At 43.8% G+C, this 26,916-nt stretch overlaps 1 protein-coding gene across 3 annotated transcripts in view; it reads right to left on the minus strand.

The window, feature by feature from the left end:
- The window catches only part of LOC134865549 (serine/threonine-protein kinase WNK2), a 42,075-nt gene that overhangs the window by 2,718 nt on the left and 12,441 nt on the right, over positions 1–26,916 (minus strand). Inside the window, exons 3-30 of one of the 3 annotated variants that reach the window (XM_063885140.1) lie at positions 21,421–21,593; positions 20,995–21,215; positions 20,752–20,909; positions 18,916–19,004; positions 18,290–18,509; positions 16,306–16,582; positions 16,104–16,219; positions 14,795–15,646; positions 13,186–14,190; positions 13,026–13,064; positions 12,369–12,536; positions 11,739–12,164; positions 10,339–10,659; positions 10,119–10,162; positions 9,235–9,394; positions 9,027–9,143; positions 8,325–8,489; positions 8,012–8,063; positions 7,511–7,609; positions 6,363–7,126; positions 5,991–6,048; positions 5,826–5,899; positions 5,003–5,658; positions 4,366–4,592; positions 3,966–4,184; positions 2,861–2,959; positions 795–839; positions 23–324 (exon numbers count right to left, since the gene is read on the minus strand). In XM_063885140.1, the coding sequence (XP_063741210.1) occupies positions 23–324; positions 795–839; positions 2,861–2,959; positions 3,966–4,184; positions 4,366–4,592; positions 5,003–5,658; positions 5,826–5,899; positions 5,991–6,048; positions 6,363–7,126; positions 7,511–7,609; positions 8,012–8,063; positions 8,325–8,489; positions 9,027–9,143; positions 9,235–9,394; positions 10,119–10,162; positions 10,339–10,659; positions 11,739–12,164; positions 12,369–12,536; positions 13,026–13,064; positions 13,186–14,190; positions 14,795–15,646; positions 16,104–16,219; positions 16,306–16,582; positions 18,290–18,509; positions 18,916–19,004; positions 20,752–20,909; positions 20,995–21,215; positions 21,421–21,593 (7,146 nt within the window). The remainder of the gene's footprint in view (positions 1–22; positions 325–794; positions 840–2,860; positions 2,960–3,965; positions 4,185–4,365; positions 4,593–5,002; positions 5,659–5,825; positions 5,900–5,990; positions 6,049–6,362; positions 7,127–7,510; positions 7,610–8,011; positions 8,064–8,324; positions 8,490–9,026; positions 9,144–9,234; positions 9,395–10,118; positions 10,163–10,338; positions 10,660–11,738; positions 12,165–12,368; positions 12,537–13,025; positions 13,065–13,185; positions 14,191–14,794; positions 15,647–16,103; positions 16,220–16,305; positions 16,583–18,289; positions 18,510–18,915; positions 19,005–20,751; positions 20,910–20,994; positions 21,216–21,420; positions 21,594–26,916) is intronic. The other 2 variants (XM_063885150.1, XM_063885159.1) reach the window with 2 other exon arrangements.

Below are 26,916 nucleotides of genomic sequence, written 5' to 3' on the forward strand. Positions count from 1 at the left end.
TGCACATCTTCATTTCGAGTACCTCTTGTGCAGCTGCTCCCGCGGGTGGCGTTTTGCCCTCCAGGTCCTGCTGGCGTCTCTGCTGTTTGATCTGGTTGAGGGAGGGCCGCGGCTGATTGGCTGCCGCAACAGTCTCCTTCGTCCAGTCGTCTACCAGCTTGTGAAGATCGTCTGTGAACGTGCCTCTCTTGTTGTTGCTGTTGTTGGTCTGGACCTGAGCGAGCCGTGTGATTGGCTGGGGAGATGCTGAGGGTGTGGCTGTGGTGAGTGCCGGCTGTGTCTGACTGGAGGCTGTCTGAGCTGTGGTGGTGTGGAGAGAAGACCCTGAAAACACACAAAAGGTCTTTAAATCTGGCCAGTTCAAAAATATTAACTGTCAAATCAATTGGCTGCTGTTTGGTGTAAGTTAAGGCACTTTTGACAATTATCTTAGTAAAATATTCCAAATTGTTTGATTGGGTAAAAGTGCGTACAAATTGTACATACTTCTACATATTTTTCCAACATAGCAGCCAAAGGATTGCCACATAAATGACTTTCAAGAGTAATAATAGCCAAATGAAATGTTTGATATGCAAGCAGTGACAAAATTGAGCAACCATTACAAAAACACTGCCATGCAGAACAACATCAAACATAAAAATCAATCAACAATCAGTACCCACATTTTCAAACACAACTTTCCCAAAGTGCCAAAACCAAAAAATAAAGTGCACATACAAACATAACGAGGACTAAAATAGTGAGGACAGAGTTAGAAAGACAGAGAGTAAGAAAGTAAAGGAGATAGTTACTACTACTGCGCTCTTTGCCTAGACATAGTCGTTTCAGAGTGGACCCTATAAGAAGGTAAAACAGCACAAGACAGAAACAGTTAGGCCAGGACACACTGCACACCACACGTATGTGGACAAGCTGCTTCATAAGCACATTCAGCTATCAAACAATTGGGGAGAGAGAGGGAGGGAAGAGGAGGACAAGGGGTTTAAAAGTGAGGAGGACTGGAAGAAACAGCCTAGATGTTCTTTTAAAGATGGGCAACCATTTGAAAAGTTCACTATTAAAACTTGTAACTAACAAGCCTAAGAAATGGAAAGCACTCTTGGCCTTGGTTTTCAAGGTTAGCTGTTAAAAAGTTCCTCTAGTAGTTTAACAAATCACTATCTAAATCATCATATTTTATGCTGCCTTATAAGATAACTTACTGAAGGCAACTGAAATGTTTTCCGTTCAACAATGTTGTGTTTGACAGAAAACCTTTCCAAATGGCAGTGGAGTAAAATAGCTTGGATTTCCTTCAGTTTCTAAGATTACGTATAAATTCTTAGTCTATTAGTTGGTGCGAGACCATAACCACAAGATAAGCGCTTTCTACGAAAGGAAGACTGGATTCTGGATTAAAAAGAGATCCCTTAGTCGATGTGAGAATGCCTGTGAAACAAAACTTGAAACCAAAATAAATAAAACTTCAAACTGAAAGAGCACACAGATACTAGCTGGAACTCATCAGTCAGCACTGGTTGGAAACATGCAGGTAACTCAGGAGACGTGGAAAGAGGGAAAAAGTAATAGTTGATGATACAGCCCTTCACATGGCGGAGCAAGTCTCCATCAGTGCCCTGCCTGGCGCCTGCACCATGCACGTCTTCTCCGTCCAAACATGAGGGACAGAGCTCCCCTCTAGCACAGCAAAGAGCCCTGCCTAACAGGGAAGGGCTGGGGGGGGGGTCTGAGTTAGTATATAGAGGATTGCTGACTTGGCAAAGTGCCTTAACTTGGGAGGTGTTATACAATCAAAATGAACAGTGGATGGAAAAACAACAACAAATAAATAGGGAATAAAGGGTTTTGTCATTCTCTCTCACAAGTGTACTGTCTGGTTTTAGATGTGACCTCGGGCCCATGTTTGGAGAGGACTAGCTCCAGTGCGCTTATAGGGTGGTTTTTTTTTTAAAGCCAGAAGCGCTGCACAAAGCATTTGTATGAGGGGAAGTGGGCATTATACCCACAAATGAATGGTTATGAATGCAAAACAGTGGTTCTGTAAATTGTGGATTATTGCCAGACGAATACCTATATCATCCAGACCCAGAGTCATACACACCCAAGAAATGTTCCCTTTTCCTCTTCAAGCCTAAAACTGTCCTGTTTATTTAAGGGTCAGACAGACGTAATGCTAGCTAGCACATGACCGAAACCCTTTCTTGAAAAACTGTGCTACATGCAGACAGCAAAACGTAGCCTATTCACTAGCGTTAGAAGAAATAATATCACAAGAGCTTCAATGTCCGTTTTTTCAAAATTGCTCTTTTAAATGATTTCAAGCACCTTTAATGACTTGACTATGAGCTCTTTCGTGCCGAGACACATGCGACAGAGCTTAAAGCGCATTAACTACCTTTAAGTGCCACAATAAAGTGTCAACAACGCAATCAGGTGAAGGGATTTTTAGTACAGTTTTAGTAGATAAAACAGACAGAGTCGTTTCCTGCTTCACTGAATGCTCGAAGATAAAAAGGAGACATTTCCTGACTGCACATGTCTCTCATCCTTGGTGGAATGTATCTATGTTTGCTAGATTCAGCTGTCTTTGTAGATATGAATACAAAAATCACATGTGCATGTGACCAAAATCCTCAGAAGTGAATTATCACATAGAACACGTTTGAGGGAGGGGGTTGAGTGTGCGGAAGAGAAAATGGGGGAGGTATGTCAGGTGAGGGGGGGCCTGTGATGAGGATGGAATAGAGGATCCACAATATTACAGATATATTTAAGAAGAACATGGTAATAGAGAGGCAGGTTAAACAAAGAGAAGATGGAAATGAGTGAGGGTAAATAGAAAAGAACAAATACAAACAGATGGACAGAGACACAGGTCCACTGAGGAATCTAGTGCGTGGTTTGCTACTAGATTTATAGGTGACTCTCTCTGACGTTTGGTGGTAAACCGTCCAGCCTGTAAAAATGAATATAAAGAGGGAAGAAGAGAAGAAACAAGAGAGACACTTTGTAAAAGTGTACAGAGACTGTGTTGAGAAACCCCACCATAAAAAGTACCAGCAGAGGAAAATAAGAAGGAGTGCACTATACACAGGAGCCTAGTATGTTATACCGTGATTCAAGAGACATTTCAGACAATCATTAATAATTCAAAGAATGTTTTTAGGGGAGCCGGAAAACACAGGTTTCAGGTTTTGACCCCCGATATTTGTTTGTTTGTCTATTCATTTTATTTATTTATTTAAGTGTTTATTTGATAAGGTCAGATAAAACTGTCTACAGCCCGTAATAATTTGCTGCAGTCCCTAAACATGCTACTGTCATATAATAAATAAGAAAACACACTACAAACATTTTTATTATATTGTATGAAATAATACTAGTCATAGTAATAATAAGAAATAATAGTATGAGTCAAATATATTGGCATAAATGAAAAACAAAACACATTTGAAAGCATGAAATCAGCCAGTTACACACAAAATAGACATTGACTGAGTCTATGATCTAACACATTTTTCTGATTTAGTTCAACTTAAGAACTCAACAGCTGTGAGCAGCTGATAAATGTAGATTTTTAGATTGAAGAACTACAGAGATCATAAGTAGAGATACCGTGGTCACTAAAACCTGTTTCTTTCTCATTGCTACCCCAAAATATTGCCATGTACAGAGCCATGGTTTATTATCTGTCTGTTGTCAGCACGTGTCTTCGACTTGTTTTTTTAGTAGTTAAGAGTACCTCACCAGCCCTACATTATATGTATGTAGTATTTAGAGTGGTTCTGCACTCAGTAACAATGTGTTTGTATCGGTGATCCTTCAGGTTGAGACTCTTGCAAAAGCTAGTTCTTGGACAACATGAATACTGTAAGGCCTTGTTTACCTTAGCTCTAGTAGCTGTTTTGTAGATGGCTTTCCCATCCGCACAAACATCAGCATGCACTTGAACACATGTGTACCTTGGCCAGGGCCTGCTTGGTTATTCATTCCATCTCCGTGTAGCCCAGCATAGATGTTGTCCGAGGAGAAAGAGCCCTTCAGGGAGCAGGGCTGCTGGGTGTGGACCTGCTCTGTGGCGGCGCTGGTGTGACTGCTGGAGCTGCCACTGGAGTGGGCCGAGCCATCTGACAAGATGGAACTTTTAGCCGGGGAGCTGGAAGAACTGGCAGTGCTCTCACCTTGGTGCACAAAAAAAAGAAAAAAGTGTGAGTCAGAGTGAATCACTCTGTGAATCACACACTCCTATGGGTATCTGAACCTGACGCCATTCTTGTGTTTTCCACTTGTTTGCTTCAGACTGAAAATGCTCTCCATACACACAAAGCATCACTTATCACCCCACTATCTAAACCCACACACCTTTCCTCTCGCTGGAGGTGTTGAGATTGTTTTTGAGCTGCTGCACCATGGGATTCAGCAGTTTTCCAGCCTTCAGCTTGTGTTTGCCGGCCTTGCGCCTGCGGCCGGTTGGGGGTGCAGCATGAAGCAAGCCAACATTGGGGGGCAACATTTTACCCAGCTCCGTGTACAGATGCTCAATCTCACTCCTCTGGAACGCCTGCAGCTCAGAAATCTCCTTCATGTGCCTAGTGAGAAGGTACAGGAGAAAAACAGAAATAGTTGTTGTGGAAATGTTACCGTCTCTTTTCCTTTTGTCATCAGTAAGTCATCTCCATGGATTCTAATCAAGCATTGTTCATTAGAGCTTGAGTCACGAGACCTGTGTCAAGATACGTTTTACAAAGTCATTTGTAAAACGTATCATAGGAAAAGAAAAAAAACAGTTCTTTCTACATTTAATTTACTCTTATCAAGTCACATAATGTATTTGGATGCATCAAAATATCAATGTGAAATCATCATCATTGCACCTGTACCTGCGGCACACTGTTGATAAAAATAAATGCCATCATCTAAACCCCGCCCAGACTGCTGATGACTATGCAGAGGTCATAGCTACACATACAGATGCAACACATTGTGTGTGTTACTTTACTTTTCTCTCAGCTTCTGCAGCTCTTTCCTCATGTCTGCATCCTCAAACTCAGAGTCGTTGTCACTGCTGATGTAGGATGAGTGGGCAGGAGGCGAGGTGGCGTGCCCATTCATTGCCACAGGCGTTCTGCTCGGTGAATCGGAGCTCTGTTCACTTTTGCTCCGGCCAGTGCGCCGCAGGAAGGCTACTGCCCTTTTCATGAGGTCGCTTCCACTGTGCTCAGACAGAGCATGAGCGGGGGGAGCGGGCTGGGTGGGAGGAAGGGCTACACCACTGCGGTCTTCATCTGCTGAGTCAGTGTAGAGGTGAGAGGCGTGGTGGTAGCTGTGATGGGTCGGAGTGTCGATGGTCTGGGCACGGGGGATGTGCCGTGGGGTGAGGTCAGGACTGGAAGTGGGGGTGACCCGATAGAAGTTTGGGGGGGCAGAGTAGCGATTACTGCTGTGGGGTTTGGATGTTCCCTCTTTCTCATCATCAGCTGCAGCTGTCACATTCAATCTGCCCACATGAACACAGTCCTTCTCTCTCCTGCCAGAGCCCTGGGTCTGCCTGTGAGACCCTCCGGACCCACTAGAGGGAGCTGGGGAACTGCAGGTGCTGAAACCAGTCTTGCTTTTCTCTAAACGACGGATGACATCCGGTGGGGTGGGGATGATCTGGAAGGAAGAGAAGCCAATGTTCATAACAAAATGAGGGTTCACAAACATCCACTAATGTTTAGGCCACAAAATGAACCCAGGCATGACCTGTAATATCATTTCATCTGGTCAAACTGAGCAGATGTGCCCCTTTGAGTTTTTTTTTTTTTAAAGTGGAGTCTTACTTGAAATCGGCTTTTAGAGCTATTTGAAACGAAGTTTGTTGTCCCATCTCCTCTGTCCAACGTCCTGTTAGTGGCTGAAAGACAAGGATGAATGTTTTGAATGATCGCAATACTATTATGCAGTAATCATTTGAAATGGACATTATATAAATAAATGTTACTTACCTCCCTCTGCAGAGTCACTTAGTGCACCCACACTATCTGTCCGCTCAGGAATCTGAGGCTATGAGGGAAAAAGAGAAGAGTGTGTGTGTAGGAGGTTACGATCATTTGAATAGAGGCAAATGGTACATAGGCTCGATCAGTGATGTGAGGGGAGCCATTGTTCCTTCCTGACCTCAGTTTTGTCTGAATGAGTCAGACTCTGATTTGTTTTTCGTAGCACACAAAGACGCACACATGAAATGATGCTGTCAGAGAACAACATTGAGATCAATTGTGTTGCTGACAGCAGAAATGTTGTTCCCCTACCTCTAAGCACGGTATTAGTCTAACCAATCAGTTCACACACACATAAACATACACACAGTATTTTACCAGCTGATCCCCTTTCTTCTTTGTAAGTGCTCCCTCCGTGCTCTGGCTGTCTGACACTACAGGTGTGCCGCCTCCCTCTGGGCAGGGGGCCTGGGGGTCAGACGCCGTGCCGGTGGGCTGGGATGGAGCATGCTCCTGGTACAACAGGTTTCTCAGCTTCTCATCCAAAGTCTTGATGGTGCGGTCTGTAAACTCCACCCTGCGTGGTCCATCACTGTCAGACTCGCCCGGCCCCCCACTTGTCGGCTGCTGGAGGCTGGACGCCTGGTTGTTCTGGTGTGCTGGACTCTGGGGCTGGGAGGTGACTGTCCCAGGCTGCATGGGCGTGGCGTAGGGTTGCTGCAGCACCACAGACTGAAGGGAGGCCAGATGATGGGGCGGGTCTCCGGTGGGACTGTTTTTCTGATTGGGCAGGTTAGATTGTGAAGAGGTTAAACCACTCGCTGCTCCTTTATCGATGGCATTCACATTCAGAGAGACGGGCGGCACAATGGAGCAGCATGGAATGTCCGATACCAGAGAGACCGCAGAGATGCAAGGCTCCTCAACAGGAAGGGGTGTGTTGTGATGGGCGAGGGCATGTTTGGTTACACAGGGCTGAGGCTGCTGGATCCGGGTTTTGTCAATGTTTTGGTCTTGAGCTGCGGGGGGCAGAGAGGAAGAGGAGGATGACGGGCTTTGGGAGGATAAAGATGCGACTTGAGTAGCCGTTGCTGTTGTGTTGCTGCTGCCCCTCACTGATGACAAGGCATAGTTTTCCATTTCTGGAGGAATTAAAAAGGTCAGTGTTAACTAAGAGTAGAACACATTGGAGTTAAACAACCAAGGCTGTGAAGAAGAAGACAGAGTGTTACATCACTGCCCGTCTTCCCCCATCAGGCTCTGTCAGCTGGAGTATAAATCCTGCCCTTCATTTCTGCCTAGAACAACTGCAGAAGTACTCTTATATAACTGACCCAAGGAGCCGACTTAAAGCATGCACAGCCTCTTCCCTATCAACAGAAGGGAGTAAAGCTAAGCTGGATAAACAGCATATTCTTTGTAGAAAAAGCAGCTCTTATATTGCTCATTTTAAAGAAATGAGTTATGCAAGTGATGAATGAAAGTAAGCATTCAGAATACTCTGTATTATGGAGCGTTCAGCATACCCTGGGCTGTAGAGGTGCTGGATGGAGTCTTCTCTTTGTCTAAAATAGGCGTCTCCGCCACAGGGCAGATGATGAACCAGCGCTTGCCAGTGTGGAGAACTTTTAAGGACAGAGAGAAAGAAAAACTCAGGAATACACGTTATAAAATCAATGAGAACAGAAATGAGATTCTGATAATAATCAGGGAGAGAATAAACAACTTTAAAAGTAATTAAATGAATCATCCTCAGTAAATCGTCACATCATCACAGGCCTCTTAATAAATCTGATGTACAGGGAAGATTAGACAGTTTATGAGAGGCTTGCTTTTAGATTGGTCGAGATTCAATCTAACTTCCTATCTTTAATAATTTAAGACATTTTATTACCCATCAATGCCTTATTTTAGATATGATAAACTTGAGGCCTTAAGACATTTTAGCAGAGCTCATCTGGATTTGAAAAGTGTTAGTGGATTTTATTTGAGTGAATAAATAAGTTCCAGGTGGCTAAAAGTCTTACCATTTTGCTGGTACACCAGCTGTGGTGTGCTTGGTGCAGAAGCCTTCAATCCCTGAAGAAAAGAAAGATTACTGCACAGATTTGATGCAGGGGTAGCAAGTTTCCTCAACCTGCCATAGAGCTGAACCTCAAAAGCAAATTCAGTTAGATCAAAATGTCACATCAGCAGGACAGATATTTTTGGCAGCTCTTGTTGGCCGCGTTTGCATGCAAAGTCATCTTGAGAGTGCTGTCAGGATGATGCATCAGAGGCACAGGCCCGGCGACAGATTGTGCCATCGCAACTATTAACTGTCAACAGATCCTTTCTCACCTCTGTCCCCACAGCGCCTTCGCTCTGTTTGGGACTGCCTCCGTGGTCAGAGTTCCTCTCGCCCTCGGTGTCCTCACTCAGCATGTCCTCAGCCTTGTCCACAATGTCCTTTAGCTGCTCAATGAACATCTCTTTTTCTAAAGGCAGGATGAAATCATTCTCCACCTGAGTGGCACCATGGAGAAAAGGGCAAAAGAACATTGCAGAATTTAGTTTAAAAAGCAATGCTTGGAATAAAACTGGAACAGCAGATGTCTAAGAATTCTTCAGGAGGAAAACACATTCAGGAGGGAAAATCCTCTTCAACATCATAGCTTGTCAAGAGTAAACAAACTGATTGAAATTCCAGATATGGTCTCATTATAAGGTCTAAGGAAATCGAAGGACTACTTTTACATAATTTATTAATATTAAGAATAGCTTTTTCTTAGGGTTTCATATCATAAAAGTTAAACTAACTGCTTTAATACGTTTAACAAGTAGGCGTTTCCCCAGAGAATCCATAATGTACGGTTGGTGAAGTAGTTATTTAATATTAATGTAACTATCAATATAAGCCTATTATGAAATGGTTAGGATTTGGAGTAGAGAGAAGGAGCAATAGCAAGAGTTCCAAGCCATTGAAAATACTTTTAGTAAACTTGCAGCATACTACAGAAACCTCTGCATCAGTTGAGGTGGCAGTTGCCGTCTCTTACACACCATGTACGTGGCAATCTCTTCCGGTGCATCTCCATCCAGGTCAAACTTGAAAGTGACCATTTTGTGGTTATGCGTTTCCAACTGACACTCTACCATCTTGTCGCCAGTGTTGCACACCTTCAACGAGATCAGACACAATGAATGCATTGTCCACTTTTACCATTATTTTAAGCAATGTTTTCCTTGGGAATATATTTTGGTTACCCACATTGAGCATGCTGAGCTTTGGCCTGTTAATCTTCTCTTGACGAGAGCGAGTGCGGGTGGACCTGCGATGGTGTTTGCGGACTTTCCCGTCGCCTTTACCTCCGTACGTCCCCTCGTAACCGTCACTCATCTCTTTTCCTGATGTGGCATCGGAGTTGACACTGGTTTTGGTAAGGAAAGGCAAGAACGTCAGTAATGCCTTATTCATGACAACACTTTTCATGGGCAATTGGTTTTGAGATTTAAGTGTCTAACATGCTTGATACTGCTCAGACGAGGATAAAGATGGTGGATTGTCAGAAGGAGAAATACTAAAAATGGTGTGTGATACATTAAAGAAACTATCCAAGTGTGTCACACAATCTTCAGGCCACAATAGACAGAAACCTTGCCATAGAAATGAAATGTTACCTCCCAGCACCGATACAGAGATAGTGAAAAGGTTTAGTGCTGCTCTGGAAAGCCTGCAGGATTTAGCAAAGTCTGATAATTCCACTACTGGTGACATATGTGCGGAATGGTGGACGCCTGCAATGTTTTCTCAAGGCAAAAAAAAAGAACATATAATTCTTTTGATAGAGTTTAAGTGTTTTTTTTCAATTCTTGTTAAAGATAAAAGAGCAATGTGTCCAACAATGAAAGGTTCATGTGTTGGTGTGACTACTGTAACATTGTAAACAGAAAGCCTATAATTTCTCAAGGCTGAAGCAAGAGAGGACAGAAAACTGGTTAAGACCAAATGCTTTATGTCAACATTCATGTAACTGCTTATTATGCAGAATGCTGTTCTCTGACAACATGTGAGAGCGGTTTCTTTTCATCTAAAAATTCTTAGAATTATTGGCTGTAGCATGCAAAATCTGCTGAGGGGAAAGATGCTGGTACCTATCATAGCTTTGTCCTCCAGTGTGTTTCTCTGTGGCTTGATCCTATAGACATAACAAATGACAGTCAACCAGACAGGAGGAATATAAAAAAAGAGTCAAAAGGTGATTCATTTAAGATATCAATAATGACAGAGGCTGGAGTGTAAATACAATTATTCTACAGTACAGACATAAGATATAACAATTAAAAAAATAGGAATAGAGTCATATGTCCATACCTCCATGTTGGTCTCTGCTGGACCCTGACCTGCAGCTCCCGTGAGACTACCGAGTTGTTTCTGCTGAGTCAGACAGGAACTGGCAGACCCAGATGACACACTCTGAGGGTCAGAGGGCTGCAGCACGGGAATCTGGCTCTGTACCTGACTCTGGGCCTGCGGGGCTAGCTGGCAGGGGTTGTTGTTGTCCAGCTTGGGGGCAGTGGAGGCTGTGCCTGGGTCTGAACCATTGTGCAAAGGTGAGGAGAAGACTGCAGGTTGGGGGTGCTGAGCAGAGGGGACATGCTCATGATGGCTGATCTGGGCCTGCTGGGGAACCTGCTTATGGAGACAAAAAAATAACAGATTTGTATTATTTATATTCATGGAAGACTCTGAATAGTTTTAAAACATTGAGAGGTATTCAAAACATTTGCCTAATTTGCCGTTTCTAGATTTTAAAAAAAAAGACTCAAAATTATACTTAAAGGTCTCCTATTATGCTATGTTTAAACAATATATTATAGGGCAATATCTATACAAAACTTGTCTGTGAAATCTTTTGCTCAAAATACCAAACAGATCACCAATTGTAGCCATGCCTCATCCCCCTCTATTTCTATTTCCCTGTTCCTGAAGTGCTGATTCTGTGACTGTCGCTTTAAATTTGAGCTGAGCTGAAGCTGGCGTGACTAAACGCCATATTACGTCCCAAACCACATCAAGCATTATTTCTGAAACATTATGGAGCTCAAACGTTTCTCTCTCGTGGGGTGTACCACAAGGACATTACCTTTTATATCCAGCTTCTTAACACATATTCTCTCCAGTACAGCGTTAGCGATGCTTGTTAACGCAGCTCTCCAAAAGAGTGGTTTTAACTCGCAGACTGTATATTGGGCACTATAAGTTGGGACATGTCACGTGGGTGGGATGATCCAAGAAGTTCAACGTAAAGCCAGCCCACATTTGCCTCATTATGTCATAAGAACTGCAAATCTGGATCAGCTTGTTTGTACCCCCGTTTTTAGAAATGTGGGTAAGGAGAAAAAGAGGGAGGGATGTATTTTCGGACACTTTGTGAGTCTACTTACACACCGGGCATATATTTATATATAAAAGACATTAAAAAGTGCATTTTGCATAATAGGGGACCTTTAAGGGGTTTTCATTTCAATACAGTTTGAATCAAAGCATGTATCGGCAAAAACTTAAGGATTTTTTTAGGAATGTGCATTAATAAATTAATCTGACTTTTACATAAACATCCATTCTCCTTCAGCCACACAACAGCACAGTCACTTTAAAAACAAAGTTCTTTTGAGGAAACAAACAAAGATCAGAGAGATTATCACAATCACAGGTTCCAGTTCACACCCTCTTGGTAAACATCTGCACTCCACTGCAGCAGTCATTATTACCTGTATCAGAGGCTGAGCGCTGCCATTTGTGGGAGGGTGTGTGTTCTGGCACGGGGCAGTGTGTGTGCGTATGGGGTGGGTGGTTGGTGCCGACATAAATGCAGGTTGTGAATGAGGAGATTCAGATCTAACGCTCTGCTGCAGAACAGAGGCTGGCTGGTGCTGTGGGGAGGTGGGTCCCACCTTACCCAGCACGAGAGAGGGGGACGGTATGAGGGACATGGGGATGGGTGACACTAACACATTTTCAATTTGCAGAGGAGAGAGCGGAGAGACAGAGGGGGTCGCAGTCTGTCCAGTAGAAAGGAAGATGGGATTAAGTGAGGAAGAGGTTGAAGGGTGAGGGACGGTGAAAGAGTGAGGGAGGGAGGATTCACAGGGAGGCACAGCTGTCATCACCTGGATTGTGGGATATTGTGAAGGAAACTGAAGGAAAAGAAAAAAGGAAGGAAACAGAGAAAAATCAAATAAATGTAGAGAACCAAGAACAAATATAAGAGGGTGACGCATCATAAGCTGCACCAATTTATATTGTTATTGGTCCGTTTATTCCAGATAGAAAAAAACCCAGCTGAGGCATACAATAACTGAGATAAGATATTTGTCAATGCTGTGAGAACGGAACAATACCTGGGATGGGTGTGTCGGGGGTAGAGAGTTAGAAATCTGCAGTGGCTGGAGTTGTTGGTGGACAGTAGCCTGAGGAGGCAGAGCCTGGGCTTGCACACTTGAAGCTGATTGGCTGAGATTCTGCCCCACTTGTCCAAACTGTGAAATGCTATGACCAGCAGAAATGTTCTACAGAATAGGGAAAAAACAGGAGGGGAGGGGGGGGTGGGTGGTCAATACTGGAAGAGATTCCGGTTTCATTTTTCTGGAAAACTGCATTTCCTGCCATTGACCCAGATCAGAATAGCTTACATTTCCCATCCTGTCCCTAAGCCTGGAATCATTCGGAATCTGCTGCATATATTGGAGCACTGTTTACATCAGAGCAGGCCTGGGAGGGCAGGCGGACGCAGGGGCTAAAACCACTGTTATTGTTTTCATTACTGTTTCCATCATCTCCCTGTTGGCTGCTGTGTGAGGAAGATCCTGTTGAGCTGCTCATTTTCTTTCATTCAAGCACCGTCCACCAACACAGCTGCTTCCAATTCAAAACCAGGCCCAAAACTGTCTAAAAGTAATAACAGTGATGCCATAGATAATAATGTCTATAATAACATTGTTTCTGTCCCTCCCATACTGAAGCCCACTGTGACAGATGTTAAGACAAAGGCATTCTACCTGGTTCAGGAAAGCAGCGTTGCAAAGATAGGGTTGAAACTGATGAAAAATGAAAACAGTGCGAGGTCAGAGGAGAAAAACAAACATAACATTTAAAACTGGGGCACCAGTATGACACCTTGCTACATTATACCGCATAGCGATTATTAACTACAATCACCTGTCCTCCGTATGGCTGTGCAGCAGCGTGGTACTGGCTCTGACCTGCAGCGGGCTCCGGCTGCAGCGCACCGAGGGCAGGGTGTGTGTAGCTGTGACACACAGCGTCAGGTAGACCGGCAGCAGGGTAATTCTGTTGGATTGCGAACTGGGATGCATCGTGGCTCCGTTGCTGACCTGCTGTCTGCATGGTGTCCTGACTGTGCTTCTGTAGAGTTGAGGTGTGTACTTGTTGATGACAAGGCGACTGCGAAATGTTCGGCTGCGGTGTCATTTGTTGGTGTATGGTATGCTGAATGTCTTGGCTGTGCTGCACTTGAGGCTGAATATACGCCTGCCCAGCATGTGTCAGTTGTATATGGGACTGGGGGTTCAGTTGGTGCTCTTGCTGAGTGGGTATCTGTTGGCTGTAAAGTGCTGGTGTGGAGGGGCTTTGATCAGGATGATGACTTGGCAGATTGACTGCGGCATGGACAGCGCTGGCAGCTTGTGTAGGATGACTCTGGGCCGTGGCTGCCATGTTTGGGGCTACAGATGTGAGAGAGTAGCTTTGTGCTGGCTGCTGTGATGGCAGGGTTGTCGCTGCAGCAGCAGTCTGAACCGGATTAGGATATCCTGAAGCGGAGAGAGCCTGGTGTTGAGGTTGGGCTACCCAGTTCTGACAAGTCTGTTGGACTTTCAAAGGGAAAGTCTGTAGGCTTGCTGCTGTCGCCTGCTGCTGTTGGTGGCCGGGTGCTTGGTAGCTTTGTGCAACATGTTGTGGCACAGCTGATGCTGAAAGGTTTGCTCCAACTTGAGTCTGTTGCATAGCAGCACTGGCTGTATGCTGGAGGTTGACTGAACATTGACTAGTGTGAGCCTGGGCTGCAGCAGTGTGTTGGCCAACATATGGAGGAGCAGGGTAACTGTGTCCAGGCTGGAGGTACTGCTGCGGTGCGTGCACTGCTGTGCTGGAGGTTGGCAGGCCCTGTACAGATGGTTGATTCTGGTGTCCTGCTGAACTGGCCTAAGGAGAAAAGGGAAAAAATTGAAATAAGACCCTCTTTGAAGTGTATTTTACGGGTCAAGGAAAAAATATCCGACAAAAGCTTACAAAATTTGCCAATTGCATTACCGGAAACAAGTAGAATGAGAGGATGAAGGACAAAAATAAGTTAATGAAACATCTGTTTCAACAATGCGCAGGCGGTGACAGGTGTGCACTAAAATAAGGACACAAGAGAGAAAATGCAGGAAAGACCGAGGGGAGAGAGGTCAGACAGTCGCTCCATCTCCTTCGATCAGAGTCCATCTATCAAAGCAAGCTAAGGAGCAAGACAGCTGCAGCATTAAGCCAGTATAGCAGGAAGGAAAGATGTTAAAATGTGGGTCAGTTCTGGAAGGGATTGGTAAAGGTAAATCAGCAGGGAAACGTTGTATATTAGAGATAGGGCCATTGTCCTTTGACAGAAGCAAGCCTTTGATTTTCAGAGGAGCAAGACTCAGACAGCAGATCAGCTCCATGCAGAATAAGGCTGGGCCTCACACAGGCTTGGAGAAACTGTGATCAGTTAAGCAGGGGTTGGCCCCATATGAGACACCAAAGCGATTTGTCTGCTAATGTGACCTACCACTCCTACAGCCCTGGTAACAGTGTCCTGGAGGGGCTCTCTGTCCCCGACCAAAGTGCCACTAAGGAGATGGCGCTTCAGGCTGCAGTCTCCGTGACTGCGGGCCATCCTGTGGGCAGCTGAGGGGTGCAGCGTGGTGGATTGGGTGTGTTGGGTGTGACACGGGGCTGCTTTGCGGCTTATTATATTGAACAGCGACTGCTGCAGTAGTGACAAATCAGAACAATCACTAAAACCTTTCAGCCGTCCATGACTAAGGGTTTGTCTAAAGTCACATGGACAGTGGTGGTGTGGCATGGCAACCAAAGGAACGTGGAGTGTCCCTTCTCTTGACTTTAGGAGAAGCAAAGAGAGGCAGGCCTGGCATAACTGGCCTCTATGCATTGCCAGAAGGTGATTATGATGAGAGGTCAGACTCAGGAGACTGCTGAAGTCGGAGTGTCTTCGCCCGCTCGGCACAGGCTGTGTCGAGCTCTCACCGGCGGACTCTGATAGTGGTCTGATGCTGGTGTCACTAAAGCGGCGGCACTCATTGTGGGAAGAGACAGATAGTAATGATAGAGCATTCTGGGAGGGGAACCCATCCTTAGCCTCTGAGTGGAGCTCAGTGGGGCTGAGCTCCAGCCGGACCTCTGGAACAGTGGGGTTGGGGCTTACAGATCTCTGTGACTGAATGAGGGCATGGAGTTGGGCAATCTGGTTTGCCCTATGACTGTCAATAACAGGAGCACTTCCTCTCCGGGCTGTAGCTCCCAAACAAGTCCTGAGCTCTGGGCTGAATGTTGCCCCCAATAATTCCCCCTTTCCACAGGAGTGATGCCGATCTGTCAGAGGAGGGCTGCCGCTCTGGCTCTGATCAAAGGGCAACCCAAAAGCAAAACACATGTTACTCAAAATGGAAACATGAAACCCCCTGAAAAAGAACTACATGATGTGATGAGGTCAAAGACACATGAATAATGGGAAAGACATAGGTGTTATTTGTATTTGTGTGTGTGTGTGTGTGTGTGTGTGTGTGTGTGTGTGTGTGTGTGTGTGTGTGTGTGTGTGTGTGTGTGTGTGTGTGTGTGTGTGTGTGTGTGTGTGTGTGTGTGTGTGTGTGTGTGTGTGTGTGTGTGTGTGTGTGTGTGTGTGATTGAAGATTGATCTGTAGGTCCAGAACAGTGTATGCATGTTAGCAGAGGAACTTTTAACTTTTTGGCCCTGTGCTCAGGTCCAGATGAGCGATGGCTGCTTTTAAGGAATGTGTGTATAATAATAAATCTCAATGTACAAGGTCCACCTGGGTGTGTATGCTTTTGGTACAGACCTGCTGCGTTGTCATAGTAATAGGCTCCAGCAGGGACTGGTAGAGGACACTCTGCTGGCTGCTGTGGGAGTCTGAGTAGACGGTGGAGCCCATGCCACTATCCAGTGTGCTGTCTGCTGCAGAGACAGACAAATCATGCACTCGTAAAGAAGTCAAGGTTAGGCTGGTGTCTTTCTCATTGGAGGAGAACACACTCTCTTACATGTCACGGAGGTGGCACTGGCTGGAAGGTTACGCAGCCTGTTGTGCTGGTCTGCCTCTGGCTCTTCTGGCTCCAGCAAAGGCTGTCCTACATGTGCAACCCCAGTGGAGATGCCCTGAGACGGTTTCATCTGAACCATGTGAACCGCCTCTGCTTGGTCCGCGGCCACCGCAGCAGACACTGTTCTCTCTCTTCTCCATTTGATCAGGGCCACACGGTCCCTGATCGACTTTCCCACAGTCTTAGCATCACTCTCGTGGAAGAAGCCAGACTCCACCTGACAAAGAAAAAAGGGAAGAGCATGACTTCCAGGATATTTTTAGCACGTTGCATGTAAGAGAAGAGAAGGCACATTGTGTAAAAAAAAAAAAAAAGAGAGAGAGAGAGCGAGAGAGAGAGAGAGGACATGAAAGGGAGGAATAGAAAATGTATTTCTAGGGGATCAGAGGAGTGAGGAATTATTCCCTTTCTCAGGCTTATTACATCTGCATATAACAAAGGCAGAATGGATTGAACAGAATACATGCAACAACAAAAAATCTTAATATTTTAAAGAAAATATTTTCTGCTCAATAAATCATATGCTATTTAAAAAACCATGTTCATCTTACTTGCAGAATAACTTAAAGTTGCATTTACTGGAAAACACACACTTGTAATTCGACATCCTTAGCACTCCAGCCAGAATAAATGAACAAAAAAACGGAGCACTACGCCCATCAATGGAGACTAAACACATCTATCCCGTCGGTACAGAGTGATTCATTAGAGTGGATGAGGAGTGATCTGACATTGGAACAAGCTGCCCTTACAAACTCATTGTGCTGTTGGCCCACGTGTCTGCTCTCGTGCCCAAGGCAAATGTTACAGAGAGGCCTTACATTTTATTCTAAGCTTGACAGCCTGGACAAGGCCAAAACAGCACATATAGATGAAGGGAGAGAGGAGATAAGACACAGGGGGTGGGGGAGGAAGAAAATACACCTTTTAAAATAATTTTAGAGAGTGATTATAATGCAGATAACACACCTCACTCTTTTAGTTGCATAACGCACAGGCATTCACTTTAGAATTCCTAAAGTCTTCGTTATGAAACATCCTGGTAATACATTGCAGATGCCACTCAGAACAGAAGCCTCAGTCTTAACATACATCTGCTTCAAATCAAGTTTGTTTCAGGACATTTCAATAGTTCACCTGAAAGGGCATTCTGAAGAAAAAAAAAAGATCCTCCCTGCAATGTATTTAAGTCTTTTTCCTATTATTTCATCATCATGTGTAACCATTTCCTTTCTCCAACCAAAAGATTTTGTAAGGCTGTTAAAGAACAAAGCCTGGCAGTGAACATGTTTATATTTTCCATCTGAATTTGAGCTGTGTTAACTCAACTCTTTAAACTCTCCTAATCCCATCCCCAATAAATAATTTCATGGTGCTGCAGAATGTTAGATGAGTGATATAAAAAGCTTGGTTTAATCATGGCTCCCACACTGAACGTTTTTCTGGGCCAGGTTTTTATTGCAGGGCCCGTGGGTGCTCTATCTGATGGCGTTCAATGAAAATAATGTAAACAAAAAAGGGAGAAAACGAAACCCCAATCACTGGTTTCCTGGACGAGTACAGCAAGTTATCGCCAGCAATCTGCATTTGACAGCATTCCCCAATGATGATATACAAGTAAGGTCATCAGCTGGAACACACTAAACCAGAAAGACAAACAAAGCATGACCAACTGCATAACAAACATGGGTTAAAGCTGGCTTCAAATATTTTAGCTAGGAGTGTTTCCTGGACTCAAAAGAAGTTTGCTTGCAGTATTCTGTGGATAAGGATTCTTTTAGGTCTGAAAACAAACTCAAGACACGTTATGTTTGAATTGAAATTGGGCCAAGGACTTAGAAAAGATCAAACCAACATTTTTAAGGTCGGCACCACAATGTTGAACAAAAAAGTAAATATCTTTCTCATTGCATAAATCACTCACCATCTCTTGTGCCACAACCTCAGGGACCTCCTTCTCCAGGTCAAACGTGAACTCGATGGCGCCACTCTCCTTGTATTTTCCTTTCAGCTTCTTGTGGTCCTCCACCCAAAGTTTCAGGGCTATGGAGTCCTTTTTCCCATCATCCTCCTCAGCTAGCTCCACCCGAACACCTGTGTCCTCAGCAAAGAAGGCATGGTTCAACAGCTCCTTGATGGTGTACCTGAGAGAAGGAACACCTAAGCTCACAAAGTGTACAACACCCGCTGCTGCCACTGATCTGTGGTGTACAGTGTTTGCAGACGGCATCATGATGGCGTGATAGATCATAAAGGGACATGGATTTCCTTTTGTGCAGAGACAGAGGAACTTGCTGAACCCAATCATGCTTTCATAAAAAAAGCCACTTGAAGCTAATTAAGGTGGTTATTTTCCCCTCTGTAAACAAACTCATTATGTAACAGAAATGGAAAGACACCCTGCAGATACGCTGGGAGGCTGCAGTGCAGCTGAGAGGCCAACTGTCAGCGCCACCGCAGTGAAGCGGGGGAGCTGAGATAAGGCATGAAAGATGAGAAGGCACCTTGTTGGCCCGAGTGGCTGGACGCTGGACAATGATGGGCACTCACCGTTCCTCTTTCTTTTGGCAGATACACTCTCCAATAATCTCCTTGATTTCAGGATCCACGACCTTGTTGTAGCTGGCTGGCTTCACTCCCTGAGGAGAGGGAAGTATAAACAAATGCTGAGGGCATGCAATGGAAGGATGTTGTGCTAAGAGAATAAAAATAACAATGGAGAAAAAAACAAAGGAAAAGGGATAGATGTTCATGTGACTGTCCACCCTAAATCTTATCTTTATTGGCTCACACATGTGACGGAGCAAGGCAGCCGAGGTCAGCTTGGATCCGGGTCAATTGCATGATTTCGCAAACGTATTCAAATAAATCTTGAAAATCTGAGATCTACGTGTGCATCAAATTACAGCAGGACTGACCTTGGTGACTTTATTTTTTGTGAACTACAATGATAATAAAGTCTGCCTTAATGTTGCTATGGTATTTTACCGGTTTAAATACCCTGAGCATATGGATGGATAGTGACTACGGAATATAAAAAATCCTATAGACATTTTTGTGGTCTTTTCCTGTGTTTCAAACTCCAAATATGAGTACTTTTTGTGTATTATTTATTCTATTTTGTTTTATTTTTAACTACTTTCAAATGATGTAACTTTTGGTAATCCCATATTTTATTAGCTAGACATTCTGACAACACTTTCTGCATTTAATTAATAAAAAACATGCATTCCCTAGATTAAAGTTCAGACTAATTATGCAACTGCATGCTGCACATGCTCAGAGAGTTGTATAAAGCTATCAGGGCTTCTCTTTGATCAATCTGCTATTAATATCCTGCAGTGGTCCCTGCAGGCCACTCTAATATGCATACAGTTACAATCCATAGAACTGTATGAAGACAGCTACACTGCTGCTGCCCTACCATTTGCCCAGGCATCCAGGCCCTCTGCGCTTTAACAGCAGGTGAAAGATTAATCTCACCGATTCCCACACTGCCAAGTCTCAAGCGTGGAAAATCAATAGCCTACATCGAATCAGTAATATTATCATGACTTTAGACACCCCCTTATCTAAAAACAGTTGCGGTATGTTTTGCTAGCATACTTGAGACCCAGAACTGAAAACAGCCTTTAGGCTTTATCTAAAAAAACGAAAAGGCGATTTGGGCTCCCTCTGTGACTCCATATGGCTCATTAGATTATTCACCCAAGATCCAGGGCAGAGCAGGTCACGTACTCTGTAACAAATTGCTTCATTTCTGCAATTAAAACGCTGTAGATTTTTTTTTATGGTGAGGCAGCTGAAAACAGCCCCAACATCATTTCTCACAGACTCGGTAAGCATGACAACCCTGAGTTATGACAAAGGCAAGCTACTGAGCAGGGTCTCTTTGAGAAGATCTGTGGATAGATTATATATTTTTTAAACACAATTATAGAGGTACACTGGATGTATGCCAGGAGAAATGAGGAGAAAAGTTTTGACCATTTTGTTATTGACATATGAATTATTTTTTTAGGTAAGTAAATTATAAAAAACAAAAAAATCATCATTATGCTGTCACATATCTTGACAAGGTTATGGTCCTTGCACTCAACTGTATATATAATTTTTGCTCTGTAATGCTGGTTTATTTCTATTTCTATTTTGAGATGTTTCTATTTTTAGAATTGTTTATTTCTACTCTTAATTTCTAATTATGTGCAATGCCTTGTTTTGTTTTAAGCCGCTGCAATGTAAAAATGTCCCAGTTTTGGGATTAATAATGTAGCTCTCATCTTATCTTATCATCTTCATCATTATCATTTAGGGCGACTTAACCATCTATGTGAAATTTGAGTCAAATATTTTCTGAAACAGGAGCTGTACAGTATCTGGACTCACGCTAGTGACTTTGCGGTATATCTGAGCAGCATTCTGACACTCGGAGTAGGGATACTCTGAAGTGGCCATCTCTAGCATACACATGCCGAAGGCGTACACATCCACAGCCTCGTCGTAGTGTTCCTCGTACATCTCTGGAGCCATGAACTCTGGTGTGCCTGAAGAGAGAGGATAATTCATACGTCATGTACTTTTTTACTGTAAACTCCATTAATATGTCAAGCTACATCTTATTTCATCTACCTATGACGCTCTTAGCGAAGGAAGCTGCCTTTAGTGTTGCCAGTCCTAAATCTCCTATTTTGACAGAGCCTGTAGGTCCAGTGATAAAAATGTTATCACATTTGAGGTCCCTATGGATGATGGGAGGGGTCCTGGTGTGGAGAAAGTGAAGGCCTTTCAGGATCTGTCTGCACCAGCTCCTCAGCACCTTTGGCTTCATTACCTTGAAACGCTTCAGATAGCTGTAGGAAGGATAGGGAGACACATTACCCGACCATCGTATGAGTTTCAAAATGACCTTTCAGGGAAACTCAGATGGGCTGACATTTCCAGGATACTCCAAAGAAATGTTACACGTACAAATCTCACCATGAGTACAAATCTGTAAAAGCCACAAATAAAATAGTTGAAGTGTGGTGTCAGTTATTTGCCTTCATCAGTGCTTACGTTTTGAGCGTTCCTGACGTCATGAGCTCCGTTACTAACACAATGCACTTCTTCCCTTTAAGGGGCGACTCCCAAAAGTCATAGAAACGAACGATGTTGGGATGTTGAAGACCCTTCAACATCTCTGCCTCCTCCTTGAAGCGCTGACGTTCCACTTTAGACAGCTTGCGATCCTAGATGAGACGACAGATGCAGCAGAGAGAAGTAATGAATATGAAGCACTGATGATAAGAAACGTAGTATAGCATGTTTGCTTCACAGGAACGAGCAGATGGAGCGGGCCGTGCCCTTGGAGGCATTTCCCTGCACATTTTAGATTCAGGCATCCAGTATGTTTCAGCAAAGTGGGGAAGACAGATTGAGTGTCAGTCGTAGACCCGTATACACATCTCTAATGGGACCATATGCATATCAGAGCTGATAACAGCCGTGTGTGTGATAGGGAAGAATAAGATCAGTGGCTTTCACAGAGTAAATAGATTCAGTGTGTTATAATTAAATTATGTTTAATACCAGTTCTCACAGGGAAGCATAGAGGCTGTGGAAAGAGGGGGACAACAGGAGCGGCTATGTGGGAGGTTGAATCCACTCATTGACGTGGCCACACCCAGGACACACTGCAGCTAAAGGTTATGTACCATCGATCTCTTCTATCTTTCCCCAGCTTGCTCACTCATTCCTCTACTACCTTGTGCTCTTTCTCCCCCCCACCCCCTTCCCCAGCTTGCTCACTCATTCCTCTACTACCTTGTGCTCTTTCTCCCCCCCACCCCCTTCCCCCGGATCTGCAATCCTTCCCTGCACCCCGTACACCAACCACTCCCTTCTCCATAACCAAACAGCCCCTGCACACAAATCTTCGGTAAGTATAAATGGTTCCTCAAGTGCTCCGTGAGGCTGACCCCACTCTGACGGCACCTTGCTGCAGGTAGCGCCGCAGGGTTCTTTATTGCAGTTTCCTTTTTTTTTTAAACTACCACAGCAACGACTTATGTAACGACACGCACTATACCCAGCGCTGAGCGCGGACCAGAAACACGACCCCACCCTTCTCAGAGAGCGACGACACTGACGGAGGATGCGATAAACACAATCTAGCGAGATCTAATCTATTTAATTATTCAACCACAGTCAACTTCCTGTGAGATGAAAAGTACAGAACAAAATATAAAATCAGAACAACATCATCAACGGAGCCAAACGTGCTGTGAGACAATGTGTTGAGGAGTGAGGGGATGTGATGGTAAAGCATGCCGTGTGTGTGTCTCTGTGTGTGAGAATGTGGCATATGAGGTTTTGTGAGAAAGTGTGTGGGGGGTGGGGATATTCACTGCACTCTTCTAGAGTCCCATGAATTATTCAGTTCTGCAGAGAACCTTTTCTACTGAGGCAGGCTGAGCAGCGGAGGGCTCGGTGCCGCCCAAGTTGGGCTGGGTTATCCTCGAGTGATCTCTGCCGCACATGGACTGAAATTTACCTGAACTACAGGTCAGAGAGGAGGAAACAGAGACAGCTTGAAGCACATTTCACTGCAGCGCTCTCTCCCCTAGGAGCCACTCCCCTCATTACGGTTTTATCTTCCTTGCCCCCTCTTCCTCCTCTCATCGTTTCTGCACTCATCTTAAGGGAACCCTGCTGTTATTCGTAAATAACCCCCACCTTGGAGTGTTCCCCAAACACACCTTCATCGCTCCCTCATTTCTGCGTTCCCCTCTCAGCAGACATTCTGCATTATTCAGAAGCCACATGTAGGCTGAGAGGTGTTGTGCACAGACAGATACATGTGCACACGGAGAAACTAGAAGAGCCCTACCAGACATAGGATATCAATGTGAGCATCAGTATGAGACTCTGTAATTGCTTCATAGATACCATGAGGAATGTGAGCATTTAAACGTGACTCTTTAATACATGAGACTTGATTCATTTAGTGTTTGTATGTATACATGTTTTCATAATCTTATCAAATCTGAAATGTACACATGACTGAAGAAAGCCTCAGCAGAGCAAGGAGCCGCCCAGGCGAGATTAAGCAGACACAAACAGAAACCATACCAGGAGGCAGGGGACAGGAAAATAGATTGTGACATTAGCAGGAAGCAATCTATAAAAGCTGTGCTCGACTCGGCTGCCACCCACTACATCGCTGTGCTGGACTATATTAGCGCCCCAACTCTGCAAGCTTACACAGACACACAGACAGATCAGATCAGGTAATGGATTAAAATACAAGTTCTGGGAATTCTGCAGAATGATATACCATGGAATTGCAAAACTATGTGTTAAAAATCAAGTTCCCGGTGTAGTGTCACATGTTGTCTGCAGTCCAGTTAAGAAAACATTTGCATGTGCTTTTTCTAGCGAGAGCAAAGCACGAACACTGTTTGTGTTTGGCTTAAACGGAGGCCAAAAATGCTGCAGAATGCACGGTATGCGCTGGTAGATGGTATCGCTCCAGGTGTCTTACAGTGCTAGCAAAGTGGCCATATTTTGTTATTGGTACAATTCCAAGCAAAAATCTACTTTTAGGAACCTAAATCTGTCCAAACACTTTGAGTTTTTAAGGGCACCACGCTGAATAATACAACTGATTTGCTATTGTTAAACTTGGTTACCATTTGACACATCAAAAGCTTTGACTTGTTTGTAGTGTGGCCCTTTTAAACACACCTGGAATCTAGTCTGTAATGTAGGCAGGATCGCTAATAAATCTTAGTTATTGGCCAAACAGACTCATGCAGTGAGTGAAACACACCGAAGCGCCACGTCAATATGTCAAACATGAGTACCCTTCATGTGAGAACAGTTCTAACAGTACAGAGCTCCAAAGCATAATAAATTATTTACCGTTTAATTGGAATATCTGCCATGAACAGAAGCATATAACCGGCTGGCTAAGCTCAAACATCACACACACTGAGCCAGAACAATGACACAGCACGTCTTTCCTGCAGTGATGGCATTTTTGCTTGGTACAAAAATCAAAATAAATTGTGCTACCCGGATTTAGGGGGTTATATCGGGAGTGTCGACTATTGATTACCCATTAATAGAATTCAACGGCGCCTAGTGGGGGAGCTGTGGGGCTAAAGAGTGTCGGGGCAGGCCACCTCTCTGGAGCATCTCAAAAACATCTTGAGTGATAGACGCTGAAATTGTTCCAAGAGTGAAAAAAGTAATTTTATTATCCCTAAATCACGACTGTGTTTCATTTTGTTACTGTGTTTCTTTGTTTGAATTATTATTATTATTTTTAGGTTCTGTTTTCTGATTGTGTTTCAATGATGATGTAAAGCACTTTGAACTGCCTCTGTGTCTGAAATGTGCTATATAAATAAACTTACCTTACTAATTCTGAAGCTGAAAACCCATGGGAAGTTTAATATTAAAAATCAGTTCATCTGTCATCACACACAAATTGCTTTAGAAAAGCAGAAAGGTTGAGTCATGACCTTTATCAAAATGAATTCTTCTCATCTCATAACAGGAATTACATAACCCCAAATTGAGGGTGTGAATTAAAGAACCCAGTGGTCTTAAAAATAAAAACGAACAGATTCCAGTAGAGCACGTTCATAGAAAATAAGCACTTTCTGTTAAATAAGCTCATAAATGAACAGCTACATCCCTGAAACAGAAAATATTACCGTAATTATTAAATAGCCCATTTTTATCCAAGTTAATAAATCAGAAGTGATTTTCTGAAACATGGGGGAAAAAGGGAAAATAAATGTCCTGTGATGATGGGTTAATTATGAGGGTTTGGCAGGTAATCACTTTTTAACAATAGAATATTGCTTTTTCACCCGTTTGAGTGCTGCTGTGTTTTTGAAATGATAGGAAGAATAATACGGCCATCTGTATTGTAAAAGAAATAGTAAAAAAATCTCAGGACTACAATGTTTTGGGACAGCTGACCCAAGTCCCCGTCTACACACCAGCTATTCTGGTGGATATTGTTCTTTTTATTCTCACAATCCCCCTAAGTAAAATCAGTCCACCAGTGAGTTACACATCCGGTTGAGTAAACGTATTAGGAGCGCATTAGTCCCAATTAAGGCCGCGAAATTACACGCTCAAAAGAAAAATCTATGTGATCGTCGCCTCTCAGCTTTCTGGCCGTAATTACAATTTCCGCTTTCCCTACAATAAACTGGCTTCAAATTGATCCTTGGTTAATAAAGAGCAGATTAGCATCATTTGGGCTAAGCAACAATAGTGTGAGAGTGATTTATATTTAAACAACTTGTCAACAAGTTCAACTATAAAACCTAGACAGCTAAACCCAGTGTACTCGATGTGTGTCACAACACTTGGCTAAGGAGATTATGAAAGAAAGTATATCAACCCAGGAACTATAACCGGAAAGGTAAGCCACACACAAACACACACACACACACACACACACACACACACACACACACACACACACACACACACACACACACACACACACACACACACACACACACACACACACACACACACACACACACACACACACACACACACACACACACAGACACAGACCTTTGTATAGCTTTTTAACAATGCAATGAAAAGCGTGGGTTCAGTCACAGAGATAATGTGATGCTTTATTGATTCAGGCAGGATCTCTTTTCTGGAGGTCAGTACGATACCAAACACCGAGCATAGAAGCTGTGTCTTACTCACGGCTTATTTAGAAGTGTCAACAATGCGGACATTCTGAATCCTCTAACATGAAGCCAGGTTGCCAGTTTTAAGGAAGTATGCTAAATGACTTGGCTGCTCTGCCACCCTCTGCACCCATCCCCAAAATAACTATTGCAGTGCTTCTGCAGCCGTAACAAAAGTTGGTGCAGGGCAGCAAACCATGAGCCAGCACAATGCCCAAACTTGAATTGTGTCCCATCAGGATTGACTGCAGGTCAATTTGGCCGGCAGCTTTTTCCGGTCACTTGGTTTTTCTCTATTTCACTGTTACCTAGACATGCCGACACTCTACACCTAAGCTGTGCTAATTGGCACTGAGGGTGGCACAGACTGACATTTACTAAAAAGAGCTGCTGAGAATGTTGTAAGGCTAAGAGGAGAGCGAAAATACATATCACAACTGCTCAGAGAGGAGCCAGAAGGAGAGGAATGCTGACTTGATGACAAGACATAAAGTTATTGTGATAATAAATCTGCCCATGGCTCAACAATTGTTTCTGCTGTTTGTATGTGAGGGGTGTTTGTTCTAAAAAAAACGAGGTGGAAGAAATAAGGAGAAGCTAAGAGGAGGGGACGACTGACAAACACTACCACACCCCAGCACCCTTAGTTAACAGGAAAGAACGAGGAAAACGACAGAGCATAATGAAACTTTTAGACTTATGCGTAACATGAGCTGTAAGGAGTCCATAGTGGAAGTAACCTTTATAGATTTGATTAATATTATTTTTTTATTTGTAAGAGATGACTTGAACTCTATATTACTTTCAATTAGCAACGTTTGCTACAGGGGGTAGGACT

This window comes from Eleginops maclovinus, chromosome 1 (genome assembly GCF_036324505.1).
Source record: "Eleginops maclovinus isolate JMC-PN-2008 ecotype Puerto Natales chromosome 1, JC_Emac_rtc_rv5, whole genome shotgun sequence".
NCBI classification, from domain to species: Eukaryota; Metazoa; Chordata; class Actinopteri; order Perciformes; family Eleginopidae; genus Eleginops; species Eleginops maclovinus.